At 33.4% G+C, this 15052-nt stretch overlaps 1 protein-coding gene and 1 long non-coding RNA gene across 2 annotated transcripts; one reads left to right on the top strand and one right to left on the bottom strand.

Annotated features, from left to right (window-relative positions):
- Positions 1-5024: 5024 nt before the first annotated feature.
- Positions 5025-6210, bottom strand: LOC106368385. The gene is made up of 2 exons (XR_007320399.1): positions 5345-6210; positions 5025-5263 (listed from the first exon to the last, which is right to left on the bottom strand). It is a non-coding gene; the product is annotated as an uncharacterized LOC106368385 (long non-coding RNA).
- A 3082-nt stretch (positions 6211-9292) lies between these two features.
- LOC106454159 (protein GRAVITROPIC IN THE LIGHT 1-like) lies at positions 9293-11291 on the top strand. The gene has a single exon (XM_048750265.1). The coding sequence runs from the start codon at positions 9492-9494 to the stop codon at positions 10908-10910; it is 1419 nt and encodes a 472-aa protein (XP_048606222.1). The 5' UTR covers positions 9293-9491; the 3' UTR covers positions 10911-11291.
- The last annotated feature ends 3761 nt before the right edge of the window (positions 11292-15052 follow it).

Raw genomic sequence — 15052 nt, 5'->3', positions numbered from 1 at the left:
CAAGTTGAAACTCGTCAGTCGCTGCATCATCACCAGTACCCTTGATCTCCCCTTCTTCCCTAACTGCGGAAACTGGAGTCCTCTGACCATGAGAATCTCTTGGTTGATGCGAAGAAGGTCTGGCACGTATCTCTTGATCACCAACTCCCCCACGTGTGCCTCCACTTCTCCCCTCATCCCTCCGCGTGTTTCTGTATCGAGAGCCCTCACCATCTCCTCTATAACTTCCATAGTAGGTAGAAGGCTTCCTAGATCCCTTCTCAGCTACCTTGACCCACTTAGAGTCCACCACATCAACCGCCTTTCCCTTTCCTTTCCCATAGTTTTCCCGGTTGTCTCTTTCTTTGTTCTGTTGACCCGGTTGCCCGTTGATGACCACACCCTTATAACTACGAGCTCGATCCTCATGTTTCGTACCATCTGTCTACGCTCCATTGCCTTCTCTAAGCTCCCTTCTTCTCTCTGGGCTCGACTTTAAATTATTGTCGTCTAAAGGACATAGCTCCTCCTTGTGACAAAGACTAGCACATAGCTTGCAGTGCCCGAATAACTTTTCATAGCGCAGAGAGACTGCCGCTTCCTCATTATCATAGTACTCTCCTCCTTTGAAATCCACCATCGTCTCCAGACACAGCTCCTTGAACGCGTCAAGCACTACTTGAACTCTGTTATACTTCACATCAACCGCAACCACTCTCCCCAAAGCACCCCCAATGCTCTCAAATGTTAGAACCGTCCTGAACTCAAGCGGGACTCCAATGACTCTTATCCAAAAAATGATCTCGGAGGGAAAAGAGTTGGACTGTTTAGGTTGCCACCTTGCCAAAGCCAGCATCCAATAGTCAAAATGGTAAGGCTGCCGCTTCAAGACCGCTTCAAGTTCCTCCTCCGTCTGGAAGTCAAACTGGAATTTGCCAAAGCCCAAATCGGTTCCCGTTACCCTCTCCTCCAAATTCCAAATCTTTGAAAGATTTGAGAACAACACCTTCATTTCCTGCTCCTCCGGATTCATACATATCCCGATCAAGGTCTTGGAGTAGGTTTTGATCAAGGCGGAGTTATCAAAATGCGCCACCGAAATCTTCAGTCTTTTGCGCATGCCCTCGCCATTCCTCATCTCCTCACCGAGGCTCAAGAGCTGGCTCTGCGTCATGATAATCAGGAAGAAAAAGAAAACTTTAAGCATGAAAAGAAAGAGGAAAGAACCAGTGATATCCCAAAAAAACACTTCTGTCATCTCCTTATATTGACCCCAATTTCCCATATATTCAAACACCAAATATTCCACAATTAATTCGTATCTCTGTAATTTGATACTTTCTACTCTCAATCCCCGCAGATACCAAAACACCCAAACCTCGGTAAGGTAAAACAGCCCCATCTCCAGAAGGTATGAAGAGGAAAGAAAAGAATCACGATCTAAATTACAACCTGTAAAGATCCTGAGATCAATCTCTATTGCGTCCAGACTCCACCGCCCTTGGACCCAGATCTTCAATTTTCTTAAACTCCGACAGATCCTCTTTCCGATTCCCGGATCTCTCCCAAATCGGACCAAATAAAAGCCTTGATTCCCATAATCCTTGTTGTGATCACCATAGATCGAGTCCACCCAATCCCCTGCTCGAATTCCCGGATTCCATCTTCGTAAAATCATCAAACCCTAGTCGCCAATATCATCGCCGTTTTTAGGTCTTTTCAACAGTTTCTAAAACTTTCCTATTCTCTAAATTTATAAATTTTTAGTTATTACTAACATTATAATTAATGGTTTTGCTTAGGCATTGATTGTCGGCTTTCGATTCGGTCCGAGATCTTTTCAGTTTTTTTTTACTCTAGAAATATATAAACTGTTCGATTATTTATCAAAATTTTGTTTGTTTCAGTTAAATTTGTGTAAAACTGTTAGATAAATGATATCCGATAAAATTTTGGTTTCAATTCAGTTCTGGTTCGTTCTGTTTTGGATAATTAGGAAAAATCGGATAAAATCAGTTTTTAGTTATATGGGATTAAATAACAGGTAATTAAGGTAAATTTAATTATTTTAGATATAAATTATTTGGATAATTCGGAATTTTTGGGTAATTCATATAATTTTATTAAAAGTTAGATAAAAAGTATTCGGTAATTCGTTTTTCAGGTATTTCAGTTTATAAGTAATGTTTTAAAAATTATTTGGTAATTTTAAAAATAATTATAATTAATAGTTTTTAGTATATAAATAATACTTTGAATATTTGGATACATATTTGGTTTTCGGTTCAGTCTGGTTTGTTTTTTTTTTCATTTCATTTTTTTTTTTGTTCTAGAGAGATATGAACAATTTGGTTATTTTTTAAATATGTTTCTGTTTATTTTGGTTGGTGAAGCAATTTCAGGATTGGACTAATATCCACTAAAATATTGGTTCCAATTCGGTTCCGAGGTTTTGGATAATTTCAGATCTTTTGGATATTAAATCAGTTTTATTTATTTTAAATGAAACATCAGGTAATTCGGGTAAATTAAATATTTTGGATTAAAATTATTCAGACAATTCGGTTCTTTCAGGTAATTTTTAAACATTTTAGGAAAAACAATATTCTGGTAATTCTGTTTTTAGGTAGTTCAGTTTATAAGTAGTGTTTTAAATATATTTGGTAATTGTAATACTAAAATTATTTGAGGATTTTATCTGTTTGATTCCAGTTTAGTTTTTTTTTTCTTGTTTTCAGAGATATAGACTGTCTGGTTATCTATGAACAACAACTCAGTTTTGACATAATTAAAATAAACCATTACTAAATACCTATAATTATTTTCTATTTATTTTTTGGAATTTAATGAGTAAAATTTTATCGGATAAATCGGAGTGTAATGTATATTTTATCTAAACATACGAAATATCTGAATTTCATATGCCTCTGCCGTATAAATTACATTTTCAGTAAATTAGATGTAGGTTCACTTTGACATAATTTAAATAAGCTAATACTATAGTATTTTCTATTTATTTGTAGAATTTCATGTGCAAACATTTTTCATTGTTTAACTTTGTACTAGATTAAGATCCGCGCCTTGCGCGGGATAAATATTATATATAAAAATTATTTTATGTATTATATGTTCTTACATATTATTAAATAATAAATATATATTGAATAATTAAAAATCAGTAGCTATTACATATATAATTAAATTGGTGCGAACGTATAAATCAATTTTATTAATCCAAACAATTTTTTAAAAAAATTTGATAGCATATGTAATTAAATTTAAATGATATTAACATACATGATATATTTTTAATATTAATGTCTATTAAATGATGCTTTCTACTCATATGTTTTTTTGATCATGTGTATCTTTAATAGCGAAAACTTTAAATTACTGATAACAAAATTTTCATTGTAGGATTAATAATTTTAGTAACTTATAATTTAAAAAAATTTATCAATGTTAGTTCAAAACTTTTAACAAAAAAAATTATTCAAAGTAAATTTTAAAATTAAAATATTTATTTATTCAATATGGTTTATAGTTTAATTTAGAATGATATATATACATGTATATTTTAAATCTTAATGATTAATTAAATTAGACTTTTATTTATATGAATGTAATCATTTGTATTTTGTCATAACAAAAATTTTAAACCATGGATCGCAAAATTTGAATGTAAGACTTTTAACAGTTTTAGTAATTTATAGTCATTTTTTAAAATTTAAAATATAACATATACAGAAAAATCTAAATTTTTATAATATGGTTATTGTGATTTTCTTAAATTATTTTAATAGTTTAAAATTAAACAAATTTGATAGAAGATACATAATTTTTTATCAGATCTTTATTATTCAAAATCATTAATTGTCGTATATACTTTAGCCACATTAGGAAATTCCGTAATCTTTATTTAAGGAAATAATAAATGACATTAATAATGAATTTATGGTTAGTTTAATAAAAAATTTATTATATAATTAGATGGACCAACATATTTCTCTAATAATACTAAGAATCATCATAGTGATGACATGTGGCTAGAAAAAGAAGTTGTAATGTTTCACAAATAATATATAGGGGATATTCAATGATTTTTAATGGAATGTTTATAGTTGCGAGTCTTGCGTAATTATTTGCCTTTGCAGCTCTACAACCAATTCTTTGTATTCATCTACTATATTTTTCGAATTTTTCCAGAGCTTCAATCATAGTTTTTGAATTCTCGAATTTCTACTTAAGCAATGCCTCTGTCCATATCACTCATCCACATATTTTGCTTATCCAATATCTATTACCTTGTTTGAATCTTCTGATTCTTAGATCATAGATTTTGATCGCCTGATTCGAACTCAAGTTAGGCTTTATTTACTCGAGCTCAACAACTCTTTTTTTCTTCATCATGATCTTTGATCATTTGCCTCTGCTCCAAATATTTAATCTTAGATTTTGATTGTTCGAGTTGCAACCCAAGCTGTGATTTATGTTCCTACAACTCAGTCACATCTTTTGTTGATACACCTATTAAATTATGCGTCTTCTCCTCAAGTTGTACGTCTTGTCTCTGCAGCTCAACCACCAGCTTCATATTTTTCCAATTTCATATTTTACTTTGTGTCTTTTCTCTGAAACCTGAGTCTAGCATTTCTTTGTTTTAGTTGCGGCTCAAACTGTGGTTTCTGCTTCTGGAACTCTGTTTCTGATTAACTTAAGAGAAGTATGTATAAACAATCTATAACTCAGGAGAACATCACGTAAAAGCTTCGATCTGGTGTCCTAAAGACTTCGATCTGGTGTCCTAAAGACTGTTTTAATTATTGAGGGCTCATAAGACGACTGAAACAGGAAGTCTATGAGTCTGTGTGGCATTTTCAGATTTCGTAGTTTGGTCACACTACCCTGATGGAACTTGTTTTATATAATATTAGAATTAGAAATTAGATTTCTAATATTCTCATCCACTTGAATTTTAGAATGTAGTATTTTTTCTTGATGAACATTCTTTCCTTTTTGCTTACTATATACAGAACTTGAGCAAAAAAAAAAAAGTAAATACATTATTTCTAGATTGTACATTGATTTTTATCTCACTTAAATTTACACGAGATATAAGAGAACAGAAGGAAAAAGAACAAACATAGAAGTAGACTGTAAAACCTATAAGAAGTCATCTCATACTTTTGTCTACAAAGATAACAGAATCATTCCACGCAACAGTGTTGAAAGCTAAACCTTGAAGTACTCTTGAACAGCTCTCCAACATAGCTTTTATAACATCCTGCAAACACAACATCAATAATATTATTCTGGTTAGTGTTTAGTACTTATTACCATCAAACTTATATACTCGCAGATTCACCGCTTTGCACAAAAGAAACTTGCATTAAAGGCTAGATCGTGGTTGATGGATTTCATAAGAGGCTTAACGGGATGAATCTGTAGTGGGAGCATTTATGTTGAAGAAGACGAATATCAAACGTCAAAATCGAAACCCCATCTCAATTTTCTCTAACGGCGGAAAAGAAAAGAAGGCGATGAACCCTAATTTACAAAACGACACTTTTTAAGGGTATTAACAGACAGGCTACAATATAAAGCCTAAACCCACAAAGAAAGCCACATCTATCGTCGAAGTCCATCACGAATTCTTCCCGATTACAAAAAAAAAAAAAGCCCAAGACGAATTCGTTTAATGAAACGACGAGGAGAGAAGGTAGACACGTGGCCGCGTACATGAAGCGAGTTTCCAGACTGGATCCGACGTGGACCCCCTAGAAATGAATCAAACACTATTATATAATAATAGAAGATTAAGTTTTTAGCTATTTCTAATCCAATCACTTAATTATTTGCGCTGGAATTTTTTTAAATCGAATTTAACCACATAAATTAAATTATACCGTTTAAATATGAAACAAAGTAGAAGTTATTGGTTGTTGTATTTTAATGGATTTGAAAATCCGAACTAAATCTAGTGTTATTGGTTCTATGATTTTCAAATCTATATTAAAATCATGTGTTATTGGTTTAATGATTCATAAATTCTATATCAAATCAAATGTTATTCAATCGTACGGATTTACTAATAAATTTGATTTTATATTGGATTTGAATGAATTTGTTTGGATATTACAAATACTCAAATCCGAGGGAAAACCTCTGGATTTGTAAATACTAATCCGAAATTTTTTAAAAAATCTGTATATTTTACTTTAATTTATAAATACTACATGAAGTTCTAAATCAATCAAAATATATAAACCAATAACACCTCCAAAGTTTTTACTTGCCTTCAACTCGAACATTCCATTTAAATAATAATATTTTTTTCATTTTGGTTTTTGACTTGCACCTTATTAATTTTTTGATTATTGGACCAAAATTTAATTCCACCCTCAATAACTAATATAATGCTACATATCTATTCTACAATACATATATATATATATATATATATATATATATATATATATATATATATATTAGTTTTTCTTAGTTTGTTTGTTAGGTCGAGTAATATCATTTAAAAATGAAAATTTGGTAAAAACAAATTTTCCATCTATATATCAGATTTTAATACTTTTAGTGTTAATCCCCTATATATTATTTGAGAAGCATTATAACTTATTTTTGTAGCCACATGTCATCACTAGAATGATTCTTAGAATCATTAGAGAAATATGGTTGTCCATCTAATTATATAATAAGTTTTTTATTAAACTAACAATAAATTCATCATTAATATACTTTATTATTTCCTTAAATAAAATTTACGGAATTGTCTAATGTGGCTAAAGTATATATGACAATTAATGATTTTGAATAATAAAGATTTGATAAAAAATAGTGTATCTTCTATCATATTTGTTTAATTTTAAACTATTAAATAAATTAAACAACCACAATAACCATATAATAAAAATTTAGATTTTTATGTATATGTTATATTTTGAATTTTTACAAACGGCTGTAAATTACTAAAACTGTTAAAAGTCTCACATTCAAATTTTATGATCCATGGTTTAAAATTTTTGTTATGACAAAATACAAATGATTACAAAAATTATATAAGTAAAAAGTCTAATTTAATTAATTATTAAGATTAATATATATATATCGTTTTAAATTAAACTATAAACCATATAAAATACAATATTTTAGTTTCAAAGTTTACTTTGAACAATTTTTTTGATAAAAGTTTTGAACGATCATTGATAACTTATTTTTTTTAAAAATTATAAATCACTAAAACTATCAATCCCACAATGAAAATTTTGTTATCAGTAATTTAAATTTTTTTCTAAAAAAGATACAAATGATCAAAAAAACTATATGAGTAAAAATCATCATTTAATAGACATTAATATTAAAAATATACTAAAATATATTATCTATGTTAGTATCATTTAAATTTAATAACATATCTTATCAAATATAAAAAAAAATATTTTTTGGATTAATAAAATTGATTTATATGTTCGCACTAATTTAATTATATATTTAATAGTTACTGACTTTTAAATATTTAATATATATTTATTATTTCATAATATGTAAAAATATTTAATACATAAACTAATTTATATATATAATGTTGATTTCGCGCAAAGCGCAGATCTTAACCTAGTGTATTTGTATACTGTATACTCTCATCAAGAAATTTAGAGTCTAATCTAAAATTGTTCTATATAGATATTATGATTACTTATCCAGTTAGTATACTGTAGACTGTAGTACATCTTGAGCTTTAAGAAACAATCGATGTCGCTTAATACAATATGATGATTAAAACGTAGCAGTTTAACTTTTTGAAGACAAATTGGTGGATTAAATACGCATTCCGATGATTCACACAAGTCAGCTAAACAAAGTTTAAGCAAAGGTAAATGTACACGGAATTCGAGGAATAACCTTAACAGTCTGAAAATTTCATAGGCATTTTTTTTTTTGTCAACATTTCATAGGCATATATAAAAATACAAATATTATATATATATATATATTATTTTTTTTCATATCTAAAAATTAGGTGTGAAACTGTGATAAGCTATTTTAGATAGATTAGATTAGCTGCAAGTCGTTTAGTGGGTGGGTCCAAAATTGTTTAAAACTCGTGAAGCCAAGTAATCTAGTTAATCATGAGTTCTGTCTTTTAAGTTTATTAAACCTGAATTTTTGTTTACGATGCCATTACAAGAAAAGTTTAAGGTTGCCCCTCGGAGAAGACCTCATCATTGTTGTTTTTCTTTTTCAATCTCTTTTGTTTCAGTCACCTGCGGATTTAAAGTGTCATTTTATCTTTATTAATTTGTGGGTGTCATTGTTTTAGAATAAAACATACTCAACGAAAACATAAATTTATCTATAAAAAATAAGAGACAAAGAAGAAGACGAATTCCAAACACTGTTATTCATTTTGTTATTAAAAAACTATTTACCTATATTTTATATCCTTAGTTGTTGTTCAGATTCTTTTAAACTAAGCTCTAAATCACTCAGTTTGAGTATTAGAATTGCGATTTTCTCCATTGCAACCTTGTATTTACTCATTTTCTTACTACCGATTTTTCTTTGACATTTGTTATTTCAAAATTCCCAAAATGGAAGAGATACTCACGTAAAAACAAATGATCACAGTTAGACCCAATTTCGATCAACATTTTGATTGGGTTTGAATAAGTCAGACCGTGCAACCTACGAAAAAGTCCAATCCATGCTAACGAGTCAGGATCGATTTGAAGAGCCGGAGATCGCGGAGAAGGTGAGAAAAATCTGAGATCGATTAATTATAAAAGGAGATGGCCAGAAACAAAAAAAGACACGGAGAAAACCCTAGAGATAGCTTAACACACACATCGACCTCATTTCACTTTGCTTTAAGTCTTTTCTCTTACTGATCTCTTTTGTAATATTGGATTTTGTTTCTCTTGTTGTATTCAATTTTATTCATCGATAAAATTCATTGTTGCCTACAAAAAACTGATTACATCGTCGTTAAACTTTTGATCACTATTAAATACTTAGCGTAGATTTAAGTATCTACAATCACCACCACAGTAAAATATATCAAAACATAATTACATATAAGTGCTTATAATTAACGACAGTGTTCATCGACAAGCATGACCCGACCGCAATTTAATAACCTTGTGAAAGAAGCTTACTCACACTGTTACAACATGAATCTTATTCAATTAAAAGTGATTAACTATTCAGCCGCATATCTTTTATATCCTCATGTAGACCACACAAACGTATAGAAAGAAAAAAAAATATTAAAGAATACTGTACAAAAGAAAAAGAGGAAAAAATAAACATAATACGATCAAACTCTCTTTTTCTTCTCTCATCATCTTTCCCACGCTTTCACGCTTTGCCTATTATTTTGATCTTAAAAAATTAAATAAAAACAATTTGCTCACTCTTTTTTCTTTGCTGTTAAAGAACACTCATACTCTCTCTCTCACAACGTCTAGACGACGAATTCAATTTCAAGCTCTGTTTCAATGGAAACGCTGAAGAAGAATCCATCCGTAAGAAGAAAAGGCAAGCTAGCGAGAACATTCCAGAAGGTATGCAGCCTGAGAACGACGTCGACGAAGGTCTCCTCCAACAACGGAATCGGCGGTATCTGTATGTTGAAGTCACACAATAACCCAAACTTCGAAGACGAGGACGACGACGGAGACTCCGTCTTCGATCTGAAGAGCACTTCGAGCCGCAGCAGCAGGAGCGGAGAGCTCAAGGTGCGGGAGCGGCGGAGAGCCGTCTTCGAAGCGGTGGTCGCCAAGATCTTCGCCAGCACGACTTCGATCAAAGCCGCGTACGCCGAGCTCCAGATGGCGCAGCGTCCTTACGACAACGCCGCGATACAGGCGGCGGACACGGCGGTGGTGGAGGAGCTGAAGGCGTTATCGGAGCTGAAACGGGGTTTTCTGAGGAAGGAGCTGAACATCTCCCCGCAGGTGGCGATTATGCTCGCCGAGATCCAGGAGCAGCAGAGCTTGATGAGGACGTACGAGATCACGATCAAGAAGTTAGAATCCGAATCCGCGGAGAAGCAGTCGAGGATCGATTCGCTGAAGACGAGTCTCGAGGAAGTCTCGGCGGTTAACAAATCGATTGAGAAGAAGCTCACGGCGAGCGGTTCACTCTCTCCGTTAGATAACGTCGTGTTCTCGAATTTGAATTTGAGCGGTTACGTTCAGATTCTAGGGTTTACGTTGAGATCCGTGCGAAGCTTCGTTAAGTCTATGGTGAAGGAGATGGAGTCGGCGAGCTGGGATCTCGACGCCGCAGCCTCCGCCGCGATCCGAAACGCATCCACCGTCTTCGCTCGCCCGAGCCACCGCTGCTTCGCGTTTGAATCCTTCGTTTGTTGTAAAATGATGGAGAATTTCGAATCTCCGGACTTCTCGTTACCTAACGTCGAAGAGAAACCGAGCCGTGAGCGTTTTTTCAACTTGAGATCCGTCGACCCGGTTCAGTACTTGACCCGGAACCCGAGCTCCTCCTTCGCGAGGTTCGTGCTACACAAGTACTTGAGCGTTGTACACGCGAAGATGGAGTGTTCATTCTTCGGGAACTTGAACCAGAGGAAGCTGGTTAACTCGGGCGGGTTTCCGGATTCGGGTTTCTTCGCTGCGTTCTGCGAGATGGCTAAACGGATCTGGCTGCTCCACTGCTTGGCGTTTTGTATCAGCGAAAACGTCACGGTGTTTCAGATCAAAAAAGGCTGTAGATTCTCTCAGGTGTACATGGAAGGCGTGAAATCAGGGGACGAGTCTCTTTTCTCCTCCGATGATGATGCAGATATCCGGGTCGGGTTCACGGTTGTTCCCGGGTTTAAAATCGGAGATAACGTGATACAGAGCCAGGTTTACTTATCTCCGGTGACCGGTTTTCCTCCGCCGGGTACTTCATAAAAAACGATGTGATACACAGCTAAATTCAAAAGTATATTTTCACGCTCCGGGATGAAAAAAAGCGGCGGCGCGTGTAAAAGGAATGGTGGGACATGATTCCTTGGTGGCAGCAGGACTGGCATGTGGGACCTGTATTGAAAGGGGTAAGAGAATGTGACGGTGACAGAAAATGGCGCGAGGGACAATCATCATCAAAATAGTTTAGTGACAGAAAATGATAAAATGAGAATTTTCTCCTTTTTTTTCTTCTGTAAGTTTAGGTTATAAAACACAGCATGGTAGTAGTTGACAAAAAAAAAACACAGCATGGTAGTATGGCATGGAAGATGAATAGTGTTCTACGTCTTTTTTACATGTTAAATATAACTGAATTTTTTTTTTTTTTTTTTTTTTTTTTTTTTAACTCAACTTCAACTTTCATTCACCAAATATATGGATACAAGGACTTGACCACAAGAGACTTATACCACACATACATTGAGACGATCTAGTAACACCCTGGATCACTTGATTGGATCCAACGCTACCTAACCGAAGCCTCAATGTATCTTGGACCACAATGAGTGTGAGATCACTCCACGACCCGGAATGATCCACCTCTTCAACCTCCTAATTCGACCTCTTGGTACAACAACGTCTACTAACACAACAAGATTAAAGACTTCACCGAACATAATTAGGAACTAGCTAAGGATCCTAATGATCGACATTAAAGCTCATGACCCATTAGCCTCTTCACCAAAAGGTGCATAATCGAGAGCTCCTCATCCTCCTGGTCTTTGAACGTGTGACCCTCAGCCTTAAAACGGACACAAGATCCGAATGAAATTTGGGTTTCGGCTACGTAAAGCGCGGGTCGATATAGCTCATCGGGCTTTCAGATAAGTGGGACTCGAACCAAAGGATAAGACTTTCAGGCGCTAGGGTATAGAGCCACCACCACGAACCACCGCTAGAATAGCTTCCTCTTGACCACTTTAATCGGCGGGAGTCATTGTTCGTGTGTTTCCCAAAACCGAAAAACCATACTCTGTCCACTCGCCGTCGAACCTTCCTCCGCTTGTCTCACCGCCGTCTAGGGACGTAGATCCAAGCAGCACATGGCGTCTCCCGAAGCCACGCGCCATCGCCGGACCGGAGTCACTGAAAATCTGAAAAGGGGAAAACCAGATCCGGTTTCTCCAGTAACCCTAAAAGCCGACTTTCTTCCTTCCCACCGTCTCGTTGACCTCGCCGCGACTCCAAGCACGCCGGATCATACCACCGTCAGTCTCAAACAGAAACTTTAAGAGGATTCTCCGACCCAGAGCACACGAGCATATCGGCTAGGATTAAGTAGGAGGACAGAAAGCAAAGTAAAAAAGAGAGAGAAAGGAAGGAGAGACGCCTCCGGCGCCGGATTAGCCGGGCCAGAGCTAGGGTTCCGCTTTCTGAGTAGGAGAGATGCAAGAGGTTTTTTGTTTTAGAGAGAGGATCCTGAAATTTGTTTACAATGTCTGGAGTTGGTCGGGACCATGCCTGTAAATAGTTTTTGCAGCTATAATTACTTTTTTTATATTATTATTATAATAAGTTATCTCGCCGAACCTTTTTGTTTCTAATTATGAAATATGGAGTGACTTGAAAATAAAGATTAGAATCGATATTTTGTAGTCAAACATTTGCGCTAGAGTGGCTTTATTGACTTGATTAATTTAGAATGTCAGTTTCGCTAATGTGAGTGTTATTTGAGAACCATATTAATCAATATGTGTAGAATAGTATGCATGGCTTTAAGATATTAGAAAACGTGTAGATAGCTAATGGGTAGGAGAGAGTGAAAGCTAAGATCGTGTTTGGGTAAGAGAGTGAGACAGATCTGCGTGACGTAAGACAATCAATCATGTGAGAGCGACTGACCAATAAAAGAGTCCCACACATGAACGGAGGGAGTATCTAACTTGTTTTCTTTTATCATCTGAAATCTAACTTGTTAGGCAGCAATTAAATGCCATCGTATAATTGATTCGTTTTATTTATTATAGTTGCACGCGGGTTGGTCTGGCGTAAATTAGTGATGAGAGGAATAAATGAAAAACATACGATGAAATTTATATGGATCAGTTTTTTTTTGTTAAAGATTCACTCAATGGATTTTGGTTATTGTAGATTTTGATTAGTTGGGTATTTGGTCTAAGAGCATGGTCATTTGAAGTTTTGAACCATTTCATTTTCACGTTAACCAGAAACCAGCTTTTACTTATGACTCGTGTGTAGAAAGACAGAGTTTGGTGGCTGTCTCGACGAGAAAGAGCTTCCTTCAGGTGATGGGTCTGACCCACTTGTTTAAACATTATGTGAGGAACAAGTCTGGGTTTTACATTGAAAGATATGGTTATAAAAAAGGAAAATATATGAGCAGGACATTACCTCATCAAACTGTTGTATATCATTTTTCATTATTTGAGGAGCATTTTAAACAATTAACCTTATCACCATGTGTGATTAACAAAAATGTCATTTTCTATGTGTCATCATGAGAATCATTCTCACATTTTTTATTAAATAGCCCTCTATTGCCTAGACTAATTACATATAATGTCATTTCTCATTAAATTTAATAATATGAAGAGATTATATTACTATACTATATAAGTTGTGATTACATTACTAAAAACGTAGACAATACCCGAGATAACCATTGCGTGGAAACATAAGTAAGCTAAATTTCGTTCTTCTATTGGTCAAAGCGAGACGTAACCGATGGTTATGCCTACAACATTATCTCTCTTTGATCAGTGAGAAGAAGCCTTGCATATATAACATGAAACATTTCAAGGTATAGCTACTCACTTCAATGGATTTTAATAATTATCGAACAAAACATATATATAGCCACAAAATGAATGGCAAAATATAGTTATCTATATTTTTAGCATAATATTAGTGGATTGAGCGATGTGTATGCTTCATTATTTTACAAATTTTTAGTATAATATTAGTGGATTCTTCGATGTGTATGATGTATTATTTCATAGAGGCTATCATACATAATTTTTTTTTAATAAAAATTGTTGGGATTTTGACTATATATATATGATTCATGTTTTATAAGATTCATGTTCTTTACGATTCATAAATAAAACATGACCTTTTTTGGGACTGGAAAATATAAACGATTCAGAATTACGTTCTTCTACAAAACTTCCTTATGTGACATTTATTTTGATTAATATTTTTGGATTATTATGGGATACATGAAATTTATTTTTGGAATTTATTTTAATAGCATCAATATAAACGTTTTATATTGTAAAATCAAAATGTTGTCTATAAAAAATCTATTGAATATCTTGCGTGATTGTAAAATACATTCGAAAAGGAATTTCATATTAAATTTTTTCAATCCCTTAAATTTTGCAACAAGACTTTTTGATTTTGAAATTATATTAAATGGTAACAGACATTAAATTTGGTAATTTATATCATTCATCTCTGATTAAGTTTAAAGTCAAATATCATTTTATTATGGACTTCCTTTATTTTCCCTCCTTGCATGTAAGACTTTCTATAATTGTCTGGAAATCTAGGATTATAATGTTATGCGAAATTAATAGGATTATCTGATATTTATAGTCACAAATGATAGGGTTTTGACTATATATACGATTCATATTGTTATAATTTGAATATTCTTTACGATTTATGAATGATACATGACATTTTTTAGGGTCTGGAATGTATAAACGATTCATAATTATGTTCTTCTATAATTATTTGGTTTGTGAAATTTATTTTGGTTGGTTTATTTAGAGACAATTATATATGTGAGTAAAATTTAATTTGAAACTGGAAAATATATAAAAAATTTATAAGCAATCTTGAGTGATTGTAAAATACATTCAAAAATTGGTGAAACTGTATTAAAAATTTCTGGGCTATCCCTTAATTTTGATTACAAGACTTTTTGATTACGTAATTAACATAAATGTTGACAGACATTAAACTTGGAAATTTAATTTTTTCCGATTCAGTTTAAGGAATATGTCATTCTTAATGTAGACTTCCTTAATCTTTTCCCTATGCATATATTACTTTATATACTTCTCTGGAAATCTACTAACAATTAGGGATTTGCAACATTGCTTTATGGCGAAAATTAT

The sequence above is a fragment of the Brassica napus genome, chromosome C3 (genome assembly GCF_020379485.1).
Source record: "Brassica napus cultivar Da-Ae chromosome C3, Da-Ae, whole genome shotgun sequence".
In the NCBI taxonomy this organism is placed as follows: Eukaryota; Viridiplantae; Streptophyta; class Magnoliopsida; order Brassicales; family Brassicaceae; genus Brassica; species Brassica napus.
This window is presented reverse-complemented; position numbering and strand designations above follow the sequence as displayed.